General features: G+C 39.3%; 1 protein-coding gene across 6 annotated transcripts in view; it reads left to right on the top strand.

Moving 5' to 3' along the window:
- The window catches only part of AUTS2 (activator of transcription and developmental regulator AUTS2), a 1,113,825-nt gene that overhangs the window by 340,414 nt on the left and 748,386 nt on the right, over positions 1-25,025 (top strand). The window contains exon 1 of one of the 6 annotated variants that reach the window (XM_053894098.1): positions 7,721-7,783. The exons of the other annotated variants lie outside the window; for them this stretch is intronic. Coding sequence (XP_053750073.1) covers positions 7,736-7,783 — 48 coding nt within the window. The 5' untranslated portion in view covers positions 7,721-7,735. Of the gene's footprint in view, positions 1-7,720; positions 7,784-25,025 lie in introns of those variants that run through there. 6 annotated transcript variants of the gene reach the window in all.

Below are 25,025 nucleotides of genomic sequence, written 5' to 3'. Positions count from 1 at the left end.
GGCTTCTGTATTCTTTTCAAAGCTCCTTTTTCATAGCAAATCTTTCTCATCCACCTTTAATCTCTCTCTTATTGCCTCCTAGATACTCATCAACTTGTGTGTGTGGTGTATTGATTTGCACTTGTGGGATTTGTTGGTTTGTAATAGGAGGTCATAAGTCACTTCCTATGTGTGTCATTAGTCTCCCCAACCAGACGGCCAGGTCATTTCAGGGAGGGATGGCTCTGTTTCTGTCTGTGCATGTGCAAGTTGCTCCTTCTGTTCCTCACCGATCACCGTCAGTGCTCTCCGTGCCTGTGCTAACTCCCTAGGAGGTCTGTTGGTTATCTCTTTTTGGCTGTCAGATGCTGCATTATTTGTGTAAAATCTTTGTTTTGTGCTTGCTTACCAGCATCTCTAAAAAATGGTCTACTGTAACTGGAAAGAATTAGGTCCTGTTGGTGTGGATGGATGAAGTGAGGGAGCACTTAATCAGGAATGTGGACTATTACTTACATGAAATATATAACCTCCCCAACTCTGTCAAGTTCTGAAATCCATGGGAGAGATGCTGCCTTTGTTTCTTGGTTTTTAATGTTTTTGATCCATATGTTTTAGATGTAGATGAGGTGATTGGATCCAGCTTAGATACTTTTATATTTTAAAGTAAGTTATAGTATATCTATTCTTAGGAACCTTTTCGAAAGATCTCTTCAACATTGGTCCTGTTATTGGTTGCTATCTCAGTATATTTTGATACTTTCCTTCAAATACATACCTGTTCCTTTTGTATGGGCTTCAGTTGTCTTTTCCTTATATAGCATTAAAAGTATGGACAGAACCTGAAACAATTTCTTAGTTCAGATTTCCATGGCTCTTAATGTCAGAGACAATTTATTCATCTAGTTTACCCAAATGAACATATTTCATTCTTAAAAAAATTTTTTTTAATGTTTATTTAATTTTGAGAGAGAGAGACAGAGCATGAGCAGGGAAGGGGCAGAGAGAGGGAGACACAGAATCTGAAGCAGCTCCAGGCTCTGAGCTGTCAGCATAGAGCCTGACACGGGGCTTGAACCCACGAACCATGAGGTCATGACCTGAGCTGAAGTCAGACGCTTAACTGACTGAGCCACCCAGGCACCCCTGAACATATTTCTATAATAGAAAAATGAATAAACAGAATGTTCCTTAACATGTTGTGTGTATAGACAGAGCCCATTTTGTAAAGCTGTTTAATTCTTCCTCTCAAAAGAGGATTATTGGTTTCCTGCCTTTAATCCAGTCTTAAACAGTTTGACCTTTCTGATGGCTTTTTTGGAATGTTCTGAGGAAAAAAAAAATAACAAAACTCACACAACCTCAAGGAATTCTAAGTATCAAAGTTCACCTCTATGAAGGTAATTGGTTCAGAAACTGAGCATTATTTGCTATACTTCAGTGCATGGTAATAGGTCATTGTTCATGCATCTAACTCTGGGATAGCTTGAGTTTGTTTGCCCACGTAGTAATTATGACAAGGGAGGAACATTACCCAGGAGGGGACTCTTTAGAGGGGAAGGTGGCCTGCAGCTGACCCTGTGGAAGCCGTTCTTCTCCTCCTCCAGTCTTCCTGCAAGATGGCTCTGTGTCTGCTGAGACCTTTTTCCCACCTTGAGAATCCTAGGTGGGACTTTGGCCTGGTTCCTTCAAGGACTCTGGAAACTACTTAGCTTGGAGTGGTGCCATGTGAGTCTGTTCTTGGCAGCAGGCCTTGGCTTTTTTCCTGCTAGGCCCTGTGCCTCTTAGGAGCAGAGAGCAGGTCAGATGCAGATAACACAGGCACGATGTCGGTCTCTGAAATGCTCAGCTGATGTGTATTTCTCCCTCCCCCTAAGGGTTTAATGAAGAACACATTTATCACGGAGTGTAATGAGTAAGAAAGAACATGTGGCTTTTTTTTTTTTTCCTTTCTGCTGAATAGCAGAGAGTAGGATAAAAATCTCTCTGTTTACAAGTCAGCTGTATCTCTTTGTAAGTTGTGTTCAAGTAATCTTAAGCTTTACTGTTAAGCTAAACTTCTAAACAGTTTCATTTGCAAAGTGTTTCTTGGAGGTCCAAGAGAAGCTTTTGTGAGGATTTGAGGTCTGAGATGAGAATTGTGAGTTAAGCCAAGGTAGAGTTGTGTGTGTGTGTGGGGGGGGGGGTGCGGTTTGCATGCACATCGTGTGCATGAATGCATGTGCTTGCTTGGGCAGGGACAGGAGTGTCGAGGAACAGAGGAAGAGTCTTTGCCAGCAGAGGAAACACCATATTCGAAGGCTGGAAGACTCCTGCAAATTTTGACGGATAATGAATCCTTGCAAAGGTTTTACAAGAGCTGTGACCAGCCCTGTTTGCTGAGAAAAGAGAAAGTCCTTGAGCGCCCATCATACCTCTTCAGCCTCTCTTAACAAGTGTTCAGATGCTCCGCCAGAGGAAATGGTGTGTTCCAAGTACAGCTGTGATGGAAATGGAGTTCTTTTAGTGCAGCTGAAGCAATTCCTCCACACAGACTGTCCCATTTTAACAGTAAACTGTCTGTTTAAAACGAAACAAAACAAGCTGGTGGGAGTTGGAAGGAGAAGGAGTTTATGTCAGAAAATGAAAATGAGTTGCTGTAGAAGGCCTGTCTTGGTTATGCTTTCAGAGTTGTTAAGAGGACTCAATTGCTAGTTTGTTTTATCTCTGTGCATGTTTTTGTGGACTTTAATTCTCCAGAAAACGTTAAGGATAAAACAGCCGTCATGTTTTTATTAGGGAACACACTCCTGTTGTTGGAAATGACTGCCTTGCAGCGGACAGGCCATGCCATTTCTCACTGGTGTTTGCCAAGGAGCTAGGGAGACTCAGGGCATCTTCCCTGGTCTTCTTTCCCTCTTCATTTTGGCAAGTCAGGCTTTGAACATAATCAGAGTGTGATTAAGGCTCTATTACAGCAGGTAGAGGGTCTGACTTGAAGTCTAAGAAGTGGTATTTTGATTGTGTTTCCAACTGACTGTAGCTGAGAAGCAAAGGTTGGGTGGTTGTGATATAGTTGAAGGTGACACTGCCTTTAGTTTTTGTTAAGCTCAGTTGTGAGTCGAGCTATATTAACTGCTTTACAGACATGAGTCCATTGAATTGTCATAGAAATCCTCATGTTTAGGTAGGTTTGATCAGCCTCAGTGTATAGATGGGGAAGCTGAGGTTGAGTGAGATAACTAGTTTACAGTTAAACCCAGCATTTGGCGTGGCCACGATTGGAACGGAGGTCCCTCTGTCTCCAAAGCTTTTGCGGGTAACCACTGACTGTTGCGTTATAGTCTCTCTCTCAAAGTAGCCTTTTCTTCCTGCCTTCATCACTTCTTGTCTGTCCCCTCTTTTAAGACGCTTTAAACAAAATGTAATCAGAAATCTACCTCTTGAATTGACCCTCATCTCCTTATGTCCCATTAGGCAGTGCCTTATATTCATGCAAATATTAGCTGTTTTGAGGGGAGAAAGTAAATAGCGATTCTATTTTAGCTCCCCTTGATTCTAAGAGAATTTGTGTTGTGTTATTAATTCTGTCTGTTCCAGGATCCTATTAAAGTGACCAGAAATGTGTAACACAGTTATAGTCCTAGACGTATTCTCAGGGATACCCTTGGGTGCAGTAGCCTGAAGCCAGGCTAACCAGCCAGAAAGACTCATAGACCCAGCTTAGCCACTGACTTTCTGAGACCTTGGGGAAGTCACTTTACCTCTCTGGGCATCACTGCTTTCATCACTGTGGTGTTTGACCCAGGTCACTTCCCAGTCTAGAATGCACAACCTTTATCAGGGCACTAAATAGGTCACATGTTGCATGTCCTTGTATGCCCATTTGTTTACAGAAGGGATGCTTAATGAGATAGAAATTCATTAAAAAGCATTATTAAATTCTTACATTTTGTGTTTCTTCAATTAATGAATACCTGCTAAAATTCAGTATGTTATCAAATGGGGACTTCCTTATTTCTTTTTATTATTATTATTGTTTTTATTTTTATTTTCAGAGACAGAGAACGAGCAGGGGAGGGGTGGAGAGAAAGGGAGAGAGAGAGAATCCCAAGCAGACTCCACACTGTCAGCGCAGAGCCCAACGTAGGGCTCAAACTCACAGACCATGAGATTGTGACCTGAGCCCAAACTGAGAGTTGGCTGCTTAACTGACTGGGCCCCCTAGGCACCTGAATCCTTCTTTCTTTTTAATTAAAAGAGGGCCTCATGCTAAAAGTTAGACATTATTGGTTTTCATGAACTTAAAAAAAAATTTTTTTAAACATTTATTTATTTTTGAGAGACAGAGCACAAGTGGGGGAGGGGCAGAGAGAGACAGAGAGAGAGAGAGAGAGAGAGAGAGAGGGAGGGAGACACAGAATCCAAAGCAGGCTCCAGGCTCTGAGCTGTCAGCACGGAGCCTGGTGCAGGGCTTGAACCCACAAGCTGTGAGATCATGACCCGAGCTGAAGTTGGATGCTTAAGTGACTGAACCACCCAAGCACCCCAGTTTTTATGAACTTTTAAAGTCCTTTCCCAATTAGAATATTCGCTAAGCCTACAAAATGAGTCTAAATACTTGATTACCAAAATTCTGGCTTTTGGTAATCTCTCATTATCTCATTTTTTCCTCTTCTCCATGAGCATTTGTATTTACAATAAAAGGGGGAAAAATCGTGAAGAAATGAATTGACCTCTAAAAGAACCAATCTCCCATAATCTGTCCCTGAACCCCGAATGCCATGCTGTCACGTCTGTAAGTATGGTTGGTCCATGGTCACCCAGTCATCTTTCCCCTCCGCCTCCCTCTGTCCCGTGAAACCCTGCACACCTCACCTTCCTTTCAGACCACAGGCCCCTCTGGCCTGCCCTCGTTCCTCACCCAGCCTTGTTATATGGGAACCCCTCACTGCTTCTGTTACTGTTCTTGGCTTTCTTCCACTTCCTTCTGGGAACATGTCAGCTGTCTGCTGTCTCTTCAGCTTCTGTGTTCCACTTGAATGAATTAAAAGTCTGTCTGAAATGTTACAGTTTATATAGATTACATAATGTTACGTAGGTATTACAGTGGACCTCAATATCTGAAGCTTTTTCATTGCTGCCCATCAGTGCATTTATTGAGTTTCCTTCTTTGTCCCTTTGGTAGCAGTTCCAGACTGTCTCCACGGAAGGCTGCAACGCTGGCAAACATTTATCAGGAACTTACCGTGCTAGAGAAAATGTGCTAAGGACTTTACATGCATTGTGTCATCCCCATTCTTGCCGTGAAACCTAACTTTTCCTCCCTCCATCCCGTCCAGCAAGTACTCGCTGAGCCTCAGCCGTGTCCACGTACTGGTCCCAAGTCACAGGCTGTAGGTGTGATGGAGGGAGACTGGGACTTGGCTCTGGAGAGGCTTCCGCTTCAGAGGGAGATGCGAGAGGTAAATAGGCAAACAGCACATTGTACGAGAAGTGCTCCAGAGGGGAGATGTTTGGTATGTGACAGATGCACCCACTGCAGGATCAGGGGTGAGGATGAGGACAGTGTCTTAGAGGAAGTGACAGCTAAGCACCAATCTAAAGGATGAGAGAATGTGAGTTAGGTGATGAGATAGGGAAATGTAAGGGTGTTCTTGGAAGTAGAACACCCGGATTCTGGAAAGACTCAGGGAACTGAGAGGGGCCAGTACGAATAGAGCCATCGTTCTCAGAGAAATTAGTGGCCTTCGGGTGTGAACCCCATTCACTCCATTTCCTGCCTCCGAAGTGATTTACACCCTCACTTACTACCTCAAATTAGAACCCGCTGGGATCCTTTATTGTCCATGCGTGTTCGGAGGTGAGTTTTGACACCCTTGCCAGTCAGTCTCAGTAGGAAGTTTGGGTGCCTGCAGAGGAAAACCTTCAAAAACATTATGAGAAGCTTTATGATTATTGTGATGGAGGGGTAGAGTATTTCAAGAGGGCTTTTCAAAGACAATCCCTCCTAAAATTTGGAACTCAGAAATGAAGCCGCTGCTTAGCCTGACGGTGTGGAATAGCAGCTTGGAAAATGGACGCATATCCCTTTTCCGTCAAGACATTTAGTAAATCACATTTTGGCCTCGGCGAATGTTACGCCCTCAAACACCTCGACTGAGGAAAGCATGATGTACCTCAGCTGAAGGGTCTGTAGGGCTGAAGGGTCGGAGCTTCTAGGACACAAAGGTCGGGGATGAAATGATGGACCACACGTGCTCCTGGCCATTTGCAGATGTGAAACGGAGATAAACCCCTTGTGGACGTGGGCCCTCCTGATGGGCCGTACGGGATGCTCATTAGAACAGCCCACAGGCTTCACTGTCCCGTGCATCATTTACAATAAAAGTGGGCACGAGCCAGCTGAGTGGGAAAATAGTTCAAACTGTTTTTTCAAACCACCCTGAAAGGTGGAAGCTGATGATAACTCGACCTGTTTCTCTCTGCAGGTGAGGGGAGTTTACATCATCCTGTAGACTGTAGTTTTAAATCCAGAGGAATCTTAATTATTTTGTATTTAATAAATATTTATCACTTGCGGGCAGGGGTGTGGGAAGTATGGACAGGAGATGTGCCAACCTATTATTAAATAGTTTGAGGATCGCTGTTTCCCACGGGCCTGATTGTGTCTAGCAGATTATCCGTAGCGCAGCGGTGCACATTCGCATATGCTAAAGCCACGCTCCTAGATCTCCCCCCTCAGTCTCTGTCCCTTCAATTTCTTGCATCTTATAGAGTGGGTGCTGTGATTCTGTTTCACCTTTTTTTCTCCCCATGAAATCTTGAAAAGTTCAATGAGTTAATAGTAATAAAACAAAAATAAAAACACTGTACATTTCTGGGGGGGAAAATGTGCATATAAAATGTCAATCATCTTCCAAGCTGTTAGTTCCTGAGGCTGAATACCGGGAGCTGCTTTGGCAGCTAGTAGAGGTAAAAGGGAATGGCAAGAGAAAGCTGGCCCTGTTCTCTTCCTCTGGCTGCAGGAGGTTGAAAGATGTTGTTTCAGCTGGAGAATTTAAAATGGATTCTTATTCACTTTTTGCCGAAGAGACTGGACTGTTTTGAGTGTTGTAATCTTCTGTAGGCGTGGAGAAAGGTCACCTCCTGATCTTGTTTTGGGGATCGTGGGGCTAAAGCTGTGGCAGAGTCCTTTATCTAGACACAGGCTCTTGTCAGAATAATGTTTGGCCAGGTGTTAATCTGTGTCCTGAGGGACAGTGCTGGAATTCATTATTCATCCGGCGGGAGTTGGGGTGGGAGGAGGAGGTGGGCCTTCTGGGAGGGTGCGGGGCCAGGGCCTGCCTCCCGCCTTTCCTGACATGTGCCATTTGTGAGGAAGGCGGCTGAAGCCCATTTGAGGAATTCTCCTGTCAGCCAGCCAAGAGAGCAACACAGAGGGAGCGAGCAGAGGGAGGGAAAAGCAGGCGGCTCAGGAGGCAGTCCTGGAGTGCAGTTTCCGGAAACACACAGTGTTGTAGGTGCAGAGGGAAGGTGTACAGGAACGTAAAGGGGAAGGAGGCCAGGGTTGAGGTAGTGCATTTTCCCGTTTCTCCCCCCTTTGCCCCTTCTGTCTTTGAATACACGTCATCCTCTGGAAGCCTCCGTATCTTGAAAGAAGCCTTTGCCTGAAACACGGCTTTTTCTTCAGTGTTGTACTGTTAGGTTTTTTTCTTTTCCCTTTTATTTTTTTTTTTTTCCATCTTCTCTTCCTCTGAGGGCAGGAGGTGAGACAATGATCAAGTCAAGCTGGTTTTATGTTAAGTTCAAGTATGCAGAGAAGGTAAGTCAATATGTTTCCTTCTCCCTGGGGAAAGCCGCCACCTCCCTGCAGCCTTCTCATGTTGACGGGGCTCCTCGGGCTCCTCAGGGAAGCAAATGAGGCCAGAAGTTTTCTTTGTGACTGTTTCCTCTGGCTTAATGGTTCTTGCATGAAACGCGGGCTCTGTGCTGACAGTCTGACATTGCCATTGACCAGGAGGAAAGAATCTTCAAACCCTGTCGCAGAAGCATTATTCAGAATTTGAAGAAGGAAAATAATGAAACTGCTAACAGGAAAGACCGGCTATGCTGCTGTAGATCAAATAGAGAGTTTTCAAGAGAGGTGTTTGTTGGGGAACTTGATGTGTTTTCTGGTCTGGGACAAACTGACAATCACTTCCTGTAACCTGTAGTTTGTTTAGTCAGAGTTTTTATTTTTTTCTTTCAGTTACCTGACTTGACCCACTCCTGTATATCGAAGAAGAGCTTGGCAGTGTTTTTGGGGTGTAGGAAGAATACCTATCATTGTGACTAACCGTGTAGGAGACTATCCTTTAATGTCTGTTGAGGGGTGGGGTTACATTTTTAGGGAAGCAGTGCATTTTGATTGCATCAGAAATTTTGAGATTACAGTTCTGTGTTTTAGTATGTCATTACTAGGCTCAGGGAAAGAAGTGTCTACTTCCTAACACATACTCACCTTACCTGAACACATTGGCCGTGTTTGATTCTGGATCCATATGTGTCACTTACTCTAATGGAATTTATAGGGTTAGAAATGAGGTTTCCAGGGGCAACCTGAAATGCCTCCCTTTTGAAATCCTTTCTTCCTTGATTTGCTTGTTGATGATATTGGCATATTGACTGTAAAGTTAAGCTGAGACCCTAGAGAAAGGAGCCGTGATGTGGCAAGATGGAAACGGTGATGACTGTCATCCTACTTCTTATGATTATATATGCATAAGCACGTTGAAAAATCCCTCCTCCGTTCTTCTGGTTTAAAGAAGAAGTTAGTATACTTAGGGCTCATTTCCCCCACATTGTTTCTTTCTGTATGGATCTGTTTCTGCTGTATTTTTATGACCGCAAAATTAGTTACTCCTTAACCCATGTATGTGTATGTGTATACTAATCAAAATAAAGGATTTTTACTTAAAAAAGATCATCCTCCATTTTAAACCATTTGCACTGTCAACTATTAAAGTTATTATAACAAATACTATATAGGGTTGGGAAAGGTTACATCGTAGTTTGGGATTTACTTTATATTCTCCGTGGATTACTTTCCTTTGAATAGCCTATTAGCCATTGTTTGCTGTTACGAATTTTGATAAATTAAAACTGTGTTTTACCTCCTTTACCTTTTCCTTTCACCTTGAATGTCTTGCCATAGAAAACTGAAATTCAGAATTAAGAAATGAGAGTAAACTAGTGTTAAAAGGGGAAAAACATCTCAAGGAATGATCTTCATAAAACGGAAAAAGACAGGAGACCTTAAATTAGTTGCCTCATTTGAATGACCATATTACTATTTTCTTCAGCAACCAAACAAGGAGACAATGCTTTCATACACCGACACATGTTTGTATCATAAAGCTAAATAATGTAAGGCTCCAGAGCTAATTGAAGAATATCTTGCTTTTATTAGGGATGGGGGAAAAAGAGAAACAGAAAAATCTGTCTTGTTTTTGACATGTTTATGGTGCTGTTGATCTCTGTGATTCTCAGCCAATTTTTTATTCTTTTATTTCTTTCCAATGATTTATTTTTTTAAACTTACATTGGAGGTTTTTTGTTTTGTTTTTTCAAAACTCACCAAAATGACTTTAGTTTCTTCTGGAGAGATTAAAAAGCCTTAGTGTAAACCAAGAGATAGAGATGCTTAAAAAACAAATTTAAACCATTCTTTACTACATTCCAAAAGGGATTCTTTTTATATGGCTGTTAATTTGAAATTTCCTTCAGTATTTTTTAAAGGGGTTAAAAGAAATCCCTCTCTCTGTTTCCAAACACTGACGAAATGATTGATATAAACTTGTAATTGTGGGAAGAATATTTCATCTGCGAAGTTTGTGCACAATTGTAAGAAAAATACATTGTGTGACATCTTTGATAGCCAGTCATTTTTTTTTTAACTTTTATTCATTTTTGAGAGACAGAGCAAGACAGAGCATGAGTGGGGGAGGGGGAGAGAGAGAGGGAGACACAGAATCCGAAACAGGTTCCAAGCTCTGAGCTGTCAACACAGAGCCCTATGCGGGGCTCGAACCCACAAACTGTGAGATCATGACCTGAGCTGAAGTCAGATGCTTCATCAACTGAGCCACCCAGGCACCCATAGCCAGTCATTTCTTATTTTTACATTTAGGAAAAATGATTGTATCAGTCTTAAATAGTGAACAAGAAAAATTGAGAAATTCAAGTAATTGCATTACCAAAAACAATGGCAACAAGAGAATATTACTCCCTGTGATCATCAGGATTCTGATTCCTTTCCAAAATTTTAAAAATAACTTTGCGTATATTTTTATATAGTAAAGCAAACTTCTCTTTTACCACCATCACACACATATATGCACTTTCTGTAATATTCACGTTTAAATTATTTATGAGTTATCTCTTTGTTGAATTAGGTCGGTATCTAGCCATCACTCTTCTAAAATACTGTTTACTTGAATTAAGTTCATTTTATTTCACTCTCTCCTTCTCATTTTATGCATTCCCTCTGTGCAGTTTTCCATTTTCTTGTGTTTCACCATGTCCTGTAACGGGTTATTCTAAAATCTCTATCACTAGTCTAATCTTTTCCTTGAATTGCAGAGGCATATGTTTCATTGACAGTTGTTTGTTTTTGTTTTTAATGGACTAGTTAGATATCTGTCCTGAAATTCAACAGATAGCTTAATGCAACATCTCTAAAATGCAGTTGATGTCTCTTTCCTCAGCCAAATGTATTTGTATTTCCTCTCACGGGTAAGACATCACTATCCAGCTGGTTATCTGTGTTCCCAAAGGACCCGTTTTAGTTCTGTTCTTACCGTCTCCCTCCTGGCTTATTAGAGGACCCTTTTAATTGGTCTCCATGCTGCCATTCATGATACCTTCCCATGTTAGAAGACACTGCTAGAGTGACATTGTTAAAAGGTCAGTCTGAGTCTCTTAGTCTCCTGCTTATTAATGGTCACCCTCTCCCATCTAAGAATCCACTTGATCTCCTTCAATAATGCAAGCACTTGGCCTTGTATATACATAATGCATTGTATTGTAATTATTCATCAGTCTGTGCCTCTCTAGCACCACAAGATCCTGGAGACCAGAACTCTGTTGTCAGGGTTTTTTGTATCCGTAATACTGGCGTAAAACAGATACTCAGTTATTCCTTAAATGCTATTGATTACTCTGTGCCTCTTTTTGGGAATCTGGCAAACATGAGTTTGAATTCTGCTTCTGCCATTTGTTGATAGTATATGACCTTGGGCAAGATACAGAAATTTGATAAAAATTGTTTCCTCATCTATTAAATCGGGAAACTTATTGCTTACTATGCTTTTAAAAAATTAGGCTTTTCATGTTGAGATGATGGTAGACATATATGCAGTCACATGTAACGATACAGAGAGATACCATGTGCCCTTTATCTAGTTTCCCCGATGGTAACATCTTGGAAAAGTATAGTATGATATCAAAACCGGGATATTGACGGTAATATGGTCAAGATACTAAAAATTCTGTCCTCCACAAGATCCGTCATGTTGGCCTTTTATAGCCATACCCCTGTCCTCCTATCCCCGTATCCCCACACATTGACTCTTGGCAACCAATATTTTTTTCTTCGTTTTTATTGTTTTGTCAGCTCAAGAATGTTATATGAATGGAACGATACACTATATAACTTGGAGGTTATCCTTTTCCATTCAACATGATGGAGATTCATCCAAGTTGTTGTGTGTTCCCTTTGGTTTCTGGGTAGTAGTCTGTGGTTATAGATTTTAATCATTCCCCCAAGGAAGGACATCTGCATTGTTTCCAGTTTTTCTATCATAAATAAAACTGCTATGAACATTTGTGTACAGGTTTTGGTATTGACCTAGTTTTCTTTTCAGTGGGACAAATGCCTAGAAGTACAGTAGCTGGGCAGCTTGCTCATTCATTCATTCATTTAATTTTTAAAGTTCATTTATTTATTTTTGAGAGAGAGAGAGAGGGAGAGAGGGAGAGAGAGAGACAGCAAGAGAGTGCACACGTAAGTGGGAAAGAGGCAGAGGGAGAGGGAGAGAGAATCCCAAGCAGGCTTTGCACTGTCCTTGAGGAACCCGATGTGGGGCTAGAACTCATGAATCCTGAGACCATGACCTGTTCTGAAATCAAGAGTCAGATGCTTAACCAACTGAGCCACCCAGGTGCTCCATGCTGGGTAGCATATGTAATTTTTAGGAAGCCACCAGGCAGTCTTTGAGAGTAGCTGTATCATTCATTGTGCATTCTCATTGTGCTTTTAATTTGCATTTCCCTATTTATAGCTAATGATGTTAAACATCTTTTCACGTGCTTGTTTGTCATCTGAATATCTTCTTTTGTTAAATATCTCTTGGTAAATGTCTTTTGCCATTTTCTAATTGGGTTTACTTTCACTGCTCAGTTTTTAAAAATTCTTAAAATTTTCTAGATACTAGTATATTATTGGGTATGTAGTTTGTAAATATTTTCTCCCAAACTGTAGCTTGTATTTTCATCCATTCTCTTCAACAGCACTTTTCCCAGAGCAAAAAATTTTAATTTTGAGATGGTCCGATTTATGACATTTTTTTTCCCTTATATGCCTTGCTTTTTTGTTAAATCTGAGAACTGTTTGCTTATCCCTTGATTGTGAAGATTTTCTCTTTAATTTTTTTGTTTGTTTAAAGAGTTTTATAATTTCACATTTTACATTTCGATCCACGATCCATTTTGAGAGAAGTTTTATGTAAGATATGAAACTTAGGTCAAAGTTTTGTTCGTTTTGCTTAAGTGTGTGTCTAATTAAGCACCGTTTGCTTTTCTTTTCTTCATTTAATTGCTCTTGTTCCTTTGTCAAAAATCAGTCTGTACTTGTGTTGATCTATTTCTGGGTCCTTTTGTTCAATTAATCTGTCTATTTTTCCACCAATACCGAACAGTCTTGGTTCTGTGGCTGTATAATGTTGTGAAATGGAATATAGTGATTTCTCCCAGTTTGTTCTTCTTTTTCCATTGATTTAGCTAGAATCAAGGACTGTTTGTGCTTTCCGTATAAATTTTAAAATTATCTTGTCTGTGTTTAAAAATATCTTCCTGGCATTTTAATAGGAACAGCATCCATTAAACCAGTATATTGATTTGGGGAGAATTTAAAAATTTACTGTATTGAGTCTTTCTATCTATGAAGCAGGTATGTCTCTTCTGCAGTTAGATATTCTCTGGCTTTTTTACTTATCGTTTTGTGGCTTTCAACATATGAGTCCTTACATGTTTTTGTCAGATTTATAACTATTTGGTTTTTGGGGCAATGACAGTGGTATTGTACTTAGAATTTGAGTCCCACATACACATTGTTAGCATATAGAAATACAACTTACTTTTGTATGGTGTTTTTGTATCCTGTGACTTTGATGAATGGACTTATTAGTTCCAGGAGTTTATTTGTAGATTCTTTGATATTTTCTGTGTGGACACTCATGTCATATAAAATAGGGGCAGATTTATTTCTTCCTTTCTGATGTGTAAATTTTTATCTTTTTCCTTAATCGAACTGGATAAAACTTCTAGTTCTGTGTGGAATAAGAGAGATAAAACTGAATATGTTTTGTCTTGTTCCTTATCTCTGGGGGAAAAGCACTCAGTCTTTTATGGTTCAGTATAATATTAGCTCTAGGTTTTTTATAGATGTTCTTTATCAATTTGAGAAAGTTCCTTTCTATTCCTAGTTTTCTGAGTTTTAAAAATCATGAATTGATATTCAATTTTGTCAGATGCTGTTTCTGCAATAATTGATATGATCATTTGATTTTTCTTGAGCCTGTTAAAATGTGGATTACATTGCTTGCTTTTAAAATATTGAACCATCCATGTATGTCTGGAATAAGTCCAATCTGGTCATAGTGTATAATGACTTTTCTGTATTGCTATGCTTATTTTGCCCATATTTTTAAAAGGATTTTTTGCATCTACATTTTTGAGAAATACTTGATCCATAATTTTATGTATTTTTTGGTAAAGGTTTTGTTATCAGGGTATTGTTAGTTTTATAAAATAAAATCAAAGTATTTGCTCCTCTTCTGTTTTCTAGAATAGATTGTGTATAATTAGTGTTAGCTCTTTAAACCTTGTGTGGAATTCTCTAGTGAAACACATCTGGACATGGAAATTTCATTTTTGGGAATTTAATTAAAAACTTTTTTTTTTAATGTTTATTTATTTTGGGGAGAGAAACAAAGTGTAAGTGGGGGAGGGGCAGAGAGAAAGGGAGACACAGAATCTGAAGCAGGCTCCAGGCTCTAGGCTTTCAGCACAGAGTTTGATGTGGGGCTCAAACCCATGAACTGCGAGATCATGACCTGAGCAGAAGTTGGATGCCTAACCGAATGAGCCGCCCAGGCGCCCCTCATTTTTGGGAATTTTCAAATAAATTTAGATTCTCAGTAATTATTGGGGTATTTAAATTATCTTTTATATTGTATGAATGCTGATAGATGTTGTTTTCCACAAAATGACCCACTTTCGTCTAAATTGCCAAGCTTAAGTGTGCAGAATTGTTCATAGTATTTCCTTGTTATTCTTCTGATGTCTGTATAGTGATATTCCCTGTTTCGTGCCTAATACTAGTAGTTGATGTCTTTTTCCTTTTGTCATTTTTGCTAAAGGTTTTCAATTTTATTGATCCTTTCGAAGAACTAGTTTTTTGTTTCATTTAATTTTTTTTTGTTTTTCTGTTTTCAACTTCATTTCTTCCTTCTACCTTTATTATTTCCTTCCTTCTACTCATTTGAACTTTTTTGTTTTTGTTCTTGAGGTGATAGTTGTGATTATTGGTTTGAGAGTTTTCCTTTTTTTTTTTTTTTAATGTGAACATTCAGTACTATGAACTTCCTTCTCAGCACTGCTTTTTGATTCTCATGAATTTTGACATATTGTATTTTCATTTTTATTCAGTTGTATGTATTTTTTAAATTCTCCTCAAGACTTCTGCTTTGAAACATGGCTTATTTAACAGTGCATAGTTTGGTTTTTGAGTGTTTAGACTTTATTCTCTTACCTTTTTTCAGTTATCATTTTCTAGTTTGGTTCCATTGTGGTCAGAGAACATAGTGTAGGGTTTATATTTTTGTATATTTGCTGAATTTTGCTTCTGGTACATCATATGATCTGTTTTGGTATGGTTTACATGGGTACTTGGAAAGAATGTGTATTCTGCTTTGGATAGACTGTCCTATATATGTCAAGTGGATTCTTTTGGTTGATGATGTTGAGCTCTCCATCTTTGATGATTTTCTGGTTAGTAGTTATATCAATTTTTGACAGAGGGATGTTGAAATTTCCAATTATAATTATGATTTTGATTCTCATTTATGTCAGTTTTTGCTTCATATATTTTTAGCTCTACTGTTTTGTACACATATAGTCATTAAACTAAAGTTCCTTTTTCTCTCTCCTCTCAGCTCCTGGTAACCACCATTCTAATTTCTGTTCCTATGAATTTTACCACTTTTATGAGTAGAACCATGCTTTGTATTTGTCTTTTTGTGACTGGTGTTTTTCACTTAGGATAATGTCCTCAGGCTTCAGCTATGGTGTAGCATGTGGCAGGATTTCTTTCCTTTTTAAGGCTGGATAATCTTCAGTGTATGTATATATCCATTCATCTACTGATGAACATTCGAGTTACTTCTTTCTCTTGACTATTATGAATAGTACTTCTGTGAATATGGGTAGTATGAGACCCTGCCTTCAGTTCATTTGGGCATATACCCAGAAGTAGTATTGCTGGATTATACTGGTAGTTTTGTTTACTTTTTTTGGGGAACCTCCATAGCATTTGCCCCATTTTATAATCCCACCAACAATGGTCCTAATTTCTCTGCATCCTCTCCAACATGTGTTGTTTTCAGGTCTTTTGATGGTGGTCCTCCTAATGGATGTGAGGTCATTGCAATTACATTATAGTTTTGATTTGCATTTTTCTGATGATTTCTGAGGTTGGGCATCTTTTCATATGTTTTTTGGCCATTTATTTGTATATCGTCTTTGGAGAAATAGACGTTCAGCTCCTTTGCCCATTTTGTAGTCAGGTTATTTGTTTTTTTGTTGTTGAGTTGTAAGTGTTCTTCATATATTCTAGGCATTAACGCCTTATTTGCAAACATTTTCTCCCATTTCATAAGTTGCCTTTTTACTGTTGATTATGTTCTTTGCTATATAAAAGTTTACTAATTTGATGTGGTCCCATCAAATTTGTTTTTTCTTCTTCTTTCTTTGCTTTTGGTGTCATATAAGAAATCATTGCCAAATTCCATGTCATGAAGCTTTTCCCTTATATTTTGTTCTAGGGGTTTTTATAGTTTTAGGTCTTAATGTTTAGGCCTTTAATTCACTTTGAGTTATTTTTTGTACACGGTGTAAGTATTGGTCTAGCTTCATTCTTCTGCATGCGGATGTCCGGTTTCCTTAGCACCATTTGTTGAAGGGACTATCTTTTCCCCACTGGCACCTTTGTCTTGGCACCCTTGTCAAAGACCATTTGTCCTTATATGCAAGCGTTTATTTCTGGGCTCTCTGTTTTGTTCCATTGGTCTACTTGTCTTTATGATAGTACTGTACTGTTTTCAATGACTGTAATATGTTTTGAAATCAGAAAGTGTCAATCTTCCAACTTTGTTCTATTTTTTTTCAAAATTGTTTTGTTTCAAAATTGGCAGTCCCTTGCGATTCCATATAAATTTTAGGGTGAATTTGTCTATTTCTGCTATTCTCTGATAAGCAGTTTTTATTTTGCTAGGGATTGCATTGAATCTGTGGATCTTTTTGGGTAGTATGTAAATCTGAACAATATTAAGCGTTCCATTCCGAAAATATGGAGTATCTTTTCATTTATTAGCATCCTCTTCAATTTCCTTCAACCTTTTTAAAAACAGTTCTTGAGTTTTTAGTTTTGTTATTGAATATTGTGTTTTTGAATTCTAAATTTTTTCTTGGTTTTTCTTTATAGCTATTTTTTGGCCGAGACTTATTTCTTTGCTGTGGTTTTTGATTTTTTCTTTGGTTTCAAGCATGCTTGTATTTGCTTGGTGGAACATTTTTACGGTAGGCGCTTTAAAATCTTTTTCAGATAATTCTAACATTTCTGTTATCTAAGCATTGATGTCTATTAATTGCCATTAATCTTGAGAGTTTTCTGGTTCTTGATATTAGGTGTGATATCGATTGATACTTGGATATTTGAGTAGACGCACACCTTTGGGATACCACAGGTTCTGTTCCAGACCACGACAGGAAAGCAAATATCACAATAAGCAAGTCAAATGAATTTTCTGGTTTCCCAGTGCATATGAAAGTTACATTTACACTGCACTGTCACCTATTAACTGTGCAAAAGCCTTATGTCTAAAAAAGTCAACTACATACCTTAATTTAAAAATAGTTTATTACTAAAACATGCTAACCATCACCTGTGCTGTCAGTGAGTAAATAATCACAATGATCACCATAACAAATAAAGTAATAATGATAAGGTTGGAAATACTGCAAGAACTACCAAAATGTGACACAGCAACATAAAGTGAGCAGATGCTTTTGGGAAAGTGGTGTGGATAGGTTTGCTTGACTCAGGGTTGCCACAGACCTTCAATTTGCTAAAAATGCAATAACGTGGAGCACAATAAGATGACATATGCCTGCATTCTGTTTTGAGACCATGGATCTTAACTAAACCTTCTGTTTTAGCTGAATTCTTCTGACAGGTCTGTGACAGGAAAAGGGTACTGCCACATTGGGGTGGTAGTCTCGGTTTCCATCCTGACCTCAGTTTTCACCTGAAAGGGAAAGGACCTCCAGGTTAGTGCTGAGGAGGAGTTCCAATCCCCTCTAAGCCTCATCTGATCCCATCCTGACTGAGGGGTTAATGATGTCTCATTACTGCTGCCCTCATAGCCTCCACTGATACCACAGGGGAGGACAGTGGCCTTGTTACCATGAGGCAGTGACTTTCCACACTGTCTTTTCTTACCGCCCCCCTCCCCTGCAGTGGGGAGAAGTAGGAGGTACCTCCTTCCTGCCCCTTGAGGATTTAATTTCTTTACTTGGTCTCCACTGTCCCAGGGAAGAGGGTGTAGCTCTTTTCTGCCTGGCAGATTGAAGGTCCAGAATCTACTCAGGCTTCTCTGACACCCAACTAGCTGAGGAGGTGAAGTACCTCCTGAGAGCCTGGTGAGGGAGGAAGTCTAGGCTCCCTACTTACCCCTGCTGACGGGGAAGTGGCTGTTTCCCAGTTTTTTCTTTGCTGTTTTCCAAAAGTTGTTTGCGTTGCTAGTTTGACTCTTTCCTGGTCTTTTGTCTAAAGAGAGCGGACTTTTCTTAGGGTCTTTTTTGTATCTGCTATTGGTGTTTTGGGGTTTCTTCTGCCTTCTTCAGCTCATAGTCTGGGATTTTTGAGTCAACAAACAAAAAGGAAAATGAAAACCTAGGGAACTCTCCACCGTCTCAGGATCTGGGTTCCCGGTTTTCCAGCTGGTCTGCTTTCCTCTCTTCACCTTTCAGTACACCTTTGTATGGTTTAAATGACATAATGTTCCTAAGTGTTCGTGTTGCACGAGGCCTGGTACTAAGTGCTCCATAGACAGTCATGATTGTTTTTTTATTATCTTTATGTTTCTCCCATTTGTACTTGAAATGTCATCATGCTGTGTTAATCTTTGCTAGAAGCAGCTCCATGGTAAGTTTACCTTGCTTTTTTGAAGCTGTATTATCACGAACACACACATTTGTATCTTCACCCTCACTTCAGTGTTATTCCATCAAGCTGTGGATCCCTAAGAAACATCATCTTTGCACTATTTTTCTTTTCCCAGGAAATTCCAAAAGCGCATGGTTCTAATAAGACTGGAATTCTTAATTCTAGTTTCATTAAAGAATTGTTAGTTACTGTATCTAGAAAGAGCATAGTCTAGGAAACAACAGATTTTTTTCTTCTTGAAACAGCAGTTCAATGAGGTGTGACTGAGGTGTGGGGAAATGAGTCCACTTCTTTGTTTGGTGAAGGGTGTTTCTTTGAACTGCTCTGAGATTATTATAAATACTGTTTAGCCCTGTCGGCCGTCTTGCTTGAAACCTCATGCCATATCTGCCCTTAAGTTTGAAGTGTGTTCTCGGGGCACCTGGATGGCTCACTTGGTTAAACATCCAATTTTCATCTCAGGTCACGATCTCACAGGCGTGGGTTTGAGCCCCGCATCGGACTCTGTGCTGTCGGTTGGAGCCTGGAGCCTGCTTCAGATTCTGTCTCTCGCTCTCTCTCTGCCCCTCCCCTGCTCATGCTCTCTCTCTCTGTCTCTCTCTCTCTGTCTGTCTCTCTCTCTGTCTCCTTCTTTCTCTCTCTCTATTTCTCTCTCTCAAAAGTAAATAAACATAAAAAAATTAAAAAAAATAAAAGTGTATTCTCTAACTCAGTCTTTAATTTCAAAGTTAATATGGAATTTATTTATTTATGTATATGTGTTTGGAAAACTATGCCTGAACTCTTACTAGCATTTTCTAGAATTTTATTGGCTTCTTCTGTTAGAATGAAGCAGTCAATTTGTGTCAGAAAATGAGTTTCAGAATTCCAAAGGGAAATTTAAGGTATGGAGCAAGCTATGGAGCGTGGGACCCGGTCCCTTTCTTCTCGCTTGATAGGCAGTAGAAATTAGACACGGCAGAATCTCGTTTCCTCTGCTCTTCTTTGTAGTTTGGTGGAGGAAAACTTGTTGTTTGAGACAAGAAGGACTCGATCTTGACATCCGGCTACACTATACATTTTGCTGCACACTTAGAGTGGACTCGTTTCAGTGGAAAGACTGTTCGTCCTTTTGACAGCTCAAATAAAAAGCGTAAGGATAAGCAGCCGCGCAGAAGCTCCAAGGGCATCGTCTCCAGTGGAAAGGCTTTCAGTCACAGTCCTCCTCTTGGAGTGAGTATGAGGCACACGGAAGCGTGGTGCACGTGGCGAGTTTGAAGCCTGTGTTTTACCAGTGTAGTCTGGAAGTGAAAGATGCAGCTGATCTGCAGCAAAAGCCCAACTCCAGATTAATTTATTAGAATATGAGGAGGACCTCAGCCGGCAATAGAGCTGGTTGGTGTTGAAGACTACGCAAGACATCACATGTGATTTGTATTAAGTGGCGTCACCCTTGGTGGTGCCAAGGGCCGAAAGCAGCCTTTTCTGCAGGCTGTACTAGCTCCTTGTGAAAGGCTGTCTGCTAGACACTGGCTGCAGTAGGGGGGCCAACGAGGGATATGCACTCAGATGTTGGCTTTGTTTTTCAGATGATATTTTTGCCCTTTTTTGACATTGAGAGCACTCGGAAGAGCTGCACGTACGGTTACTTTTTATATGGTTTTAGCATGTGTGAACGAGAGAGCTCATGAATTTGGCTTCCAAAATTGGAGGTTTTTGCCGTGCACGCGTTGAAATGAAACTCTCCACCCAAGTATCACCAACCTTCCCCTTGTCCTGCCACCAGCCTTTTAAGGCTCACTGTCCCCTGTGCCTTCCTAGAATGTTATTGTGTACACTTAGTGTAGTTGGAGGATCTCACCAATGTTCTAGAAAGAACAGGATAGATAGTTGAGATTTATTCAGAGAGGACCAAAGAACTTGTTTGAAAATAAGTGATGTTCTGTCCTCACTTTGCTGTAACTGGTAGATCTTACCTGTAGATGTTTGTGAGAAGAAAGATACTCAAATTCCATTCGTTTTCATTGTTAGGCCAAAGTAGATCTAGTTATACACTTTTTTTGGTGGTGGTGTTTGGTAAAGTACTTCTCATCTGACATAACCAGTTCCATAGTGCATTTGTAAGTTAAAAACTATTAAAGCTTGAAATCATTAAAAGACAAAAGTATATTTGAATGCATTATTTTATAGTAAGACAAGTGATTATGTGTTTCTCACTGATCTTTTGGTGTAGATCAGTGGTTTGCATTGGGTGTGCACTGGGGAGCTTTGAAACTTGGGGAGCTTAAAAAATAGTGATGTTCTTGGGTACCTGGCTGACCCAGTCAGTTGAACATCCAACTCTTGAATTTAGCGTAGGTCATGATCTCCGGGTCATGAGATAGAGCCCCGTGTTGGGCTCTGTGCTGGACGTGGACCCTGCTTAAGATTCTCTCTCTCCTTCTTCCTCTGCCCCTCCCTACTCCCATACTCACTTGCTCACTCTCCCTACCCCCCCCACCCCCCAAAATAGTGATGTTTAGGTATCAACCTTAGAAATTCTGATTAAATTGGTCTGTAGTGTAGCCATGGCACTTCATGGCACTTCAAAAAGTCATGGCTACTTTTTTTTTTTTTTTTTTTAAAGATCCCCAGGACTTTAAAATGATGGACTGAGGGTTACTTTGAGAATGGTTCCACTGGTTTGTGTTCCAGTTGTTCTTTCTTGAATAAGCCACGTCTGTAATGCATGGACTACAGTTACCTATGAGGGTGTACTAAAACTGTTGAAACAACATAGACATATGTGAGTAATATGAGTGAAGAATCCTTTTAGATTCCTCTTCCCAGTCTTTTATGGTTGTCTCCTGTTTAAATTATCAACAGTTTATTTTTTAAGGAGCTCCCTTTATAGTATTCAGCTTAATTTTTATGGAAGCAATATCTGCCTTTCATTTTGCACTCATCGTTGGTTTACATGGTATTTAATTAAATAATAAATAAAACTAGCACGAACAGGTCTTAGAACAGTTTACTCTTGGTGATTGTATGATGCATTGGTGTCTTATGGAGGAGCATTCATTGGCTGTGAATTGTTCAGTATGTTTTACAAAGGAAATGAGGACTACAGTTGATCAAGCTGGTCAGTTGAGTGGAAGTCTGTTAAAAGATCACTTATTGTGAAAGATATGTGGTTGGCCTGATTTTAGGTTAGGTAATATTCACCTACAAGAAGGTGGGATATGTTCCATTTTTATTCCACAAGTGAATATTTTAAGCATAGATTTTCTTTCTTATTTCACATTTGAATTCTTATTCAGGACTTTGGGTTAATGAATGTCCCATGTCACTACTTAATACACATAGATACAATCAGTATAATCACTGTTATCTCAAGAGTGAGAAGTGTTTCTTGCCTGTGGTTTTTATACTCCTATCATAACCATCTAAATGATACTCATTATGGGCCTTCATTACACACCATCAACCCTTAAGAGTCTTGAATTGAGTCTGGTCTTTGAGTATCACGTGCCTTGAAATACATTTCATATTAGATTTATGAATAAATTGTGGATAAACTTAAGACTGAAATTCGGGTATTAATAAATGGTATTTCTTCCTAGTAAGACTTAAGAGTAGACATTAAAATCTTTGTAGGCCCTGAATAGAAATTAATCAGACCCATCAAAATATGTGTACTCCTATTCTTAATCATTTGATATGTGCACATCTGGAGTTAATTGTTTTTTCTCAGTTCATGGTAATTGGATTTGCACTTACCATGTTTTAGATAGCTAATCATGAGTTTCTGTATTTTTTGCTTAGCTACCTGCTCTTCATTAATCTGGTTTATATCTACGCGTATTGTTTTCAATTCAGATTACCCGTTTCTTGAGGACAAGAAATCTAGTCTTCCTCTGGGGTACTGTCTACAACACAGAATACAGTTTTAGGAACATACTGTCTGAATTAATTTACTGATGTAGTCAGAGGATATTAGGTGTCTTCTTTGCTCAGGACAGAATACCTAGCCTTGTGTGAATTGGTCCCAAGAACATTTTTGTTTGCTTTCTTTCCTGGGAAGGAAAGAAACACGTATATAAGCAGCTAAGTGCAAGTACCATGGTCTGTGCTTTTTCTTTTTGACTGCTCTGTTAGATTATCTTTCAGGAAAGCTGAGTAGCTTAGCACAGTGAATACTAAAGGGAATGCATGCCTTCCCTCTCAGGGGACTTAAGTAGTGTTTAACACCACCGTAAAATCCTCAGCTGTGGCTTTCTCTAATGTAGAATTTGTCTAAGAAAGATTACAGGAACAAGGAAGGCTTTGTGTGCTGTGGTATTCCCCCCCTCTCCTTTTTCTTTTCCTTTCTTCTCTCCCTCCTGCTCCAGGCTATCTGTAAAAATGTGGATTATTTTCTTTGGGCCTCTGGAGTATGTGTGTTATATATGTGTGAGTCTGAGAGAAAAATAAAAGACAAAAGCGAGGCAGTGCTTACCAATGGGAATCATCACCCACAGGTAAAATGAAGAAGAATTACATGAATGAGTTTGCTTCTGCTCAGCCACTTTTGCCCATTCAGTGAACCAAACAAGTGGTCAGAGACAAAGCATAGGTCTTGGCATGTGATAACCTGGCGGGTCACTTACATAACCAGTGGAGGACTCAGTTGTGCTATGTTCTTGACAGAGATGAAAGCCTTTAGAGAGAATTAGCAGGGGTATAATTTGGGAACTGTACTCAGATTCTTTCCTGGTATGATTTTGAGAGATTCATTACAGGGACTGTCATTCAGCAAGAAATAGGGGAAGACTTCTTCAATATTCAGCTAGGTTCTGTAGTGACAAGGGACGACTCTGGATTTTGGAGCTGAAAAGCTATTTAGTGCTGCAGCTGAGGGCCGTCAGCCTAGAATCACACTTTAGCACAAGTGGCCAGAAGTGTAGACCGTAGCTATAAAGTTCAGTTACTCTGCTGGAAACCCATAGTGTAATGACTTGAACCTTTTCTTTCATTTGGTACTAATTTTTCTTTTCTTTTGTTAGGAAAAAATGATTATAATCCTAACAGTGGCACAAATTTTACTTCCTGCATTTTCCATTCCAGTATTGGCCCTCAGTTACACTTTATAACTATTTCTACATACTTTTATATTTTTCTTTTTGCATGTACCCTTACACCATTCTTTCTAACATTTCTGTGCACTATTTGTCAAAATTCCTTTGGGTTTTCATTATAATTTATTAAATTATTCCTCCATTGTTGAGCATTTACAGAGAGTTCAAATTTCTTGCCATGAAGGAGAAAGCCACAGAAACAATATGGTGGATGTAGCTTTTCCTTCTCTTGAGTTATTTATTTCTCATCATTTTGGTTTGTGGGAGTGACTTCATTGCACACTATCATCTTCCCGAATCTGAAGGAACATGTGCCATGTTGTATGTGTGCATAAGTTGTAAGCGTGTGAATGTGCATGACATTAAAAAAAAAAAAATCTTTGTAGGTCAAATAACTAACTGATGACTCTTAATGGAGGATTTTTTTGATTTCTGTCAAATTGCTTCTTCTGGGGAAGATAAAAGCATTTTCAGTATATAGTTGATTAGATTTATTAATGTCGGGCAAAATCAATATGTTATTAAAATGAAACATCTATAGTTTTGGGGGACATTATAAAACTAAACATATAGGTGACATATGTATACACTTCTATAATAGTATTTTTGAAGAGATCTCTGCAGAAAAGTTTAATGTCTATATGAAGTATATATTCAGAGATATGATTTTTCTTTCTCTGGGTTCTAGGAATATAGCAAAAAGCACACATACTTAACTGTAAAATACTACGATTCATTAAACAGCACAGTTTTTACAGAGTTTATCTACTCTCTGATTAAACTGTCACTGTTTTTATCATGTGGGAAGTCTAATATGGTAAAAAATGTAAGGATTTTTTTTCTAATGTTGATTCAGATTGTGTTTGAACATTTTCTTTTTAAAGAGGTGAGATTTGAAAAGGAAACTTTGGATTTACAAATCTGAGTTCTGAAGTGTTCATGAAAATTTTGACAGAATCTTTAATAAATGTTTACTGCCAACAAAAGATGTACCGATAGTGGAATTATTTGGAGCAATGAGTATGTGTGTGTGTGGTTTTTTGCCTTCTTAATTGTATTATATTATTTTCAAGGAAAACATCTTTCACTTTGTTTATTTTTTAATACAAATGAGGACAGCCACTTTTCCCTGTGCTGACTATAGTGTGTGGTCCCTCTTGAGTGAATGGTCTGTAGAAACCCTTTCCCCTTCCTGAGGCAATTTGTCTGAAACTGCCCTGGCTGAT

Source organism: Panthera pardus, unplaced genomic scaffold (assembly GCF_024362965.1).
Source record: "Panthera pardus isolate Hobbes unplaced genomic scaffold, ASM2436296v1 HiC_scaffold_4, whole genome shotgun sequence".
Classification (NCBI taxonomy): domain Eukaryota; kingdom Metazoa; phylum Chordata; class Mammalia; order Carnivora; family Felidae; genus Panthera; species Panthera pardus.
This window is presented reverse-complemented; position numbering and strand designations above follow the sequence as displayed.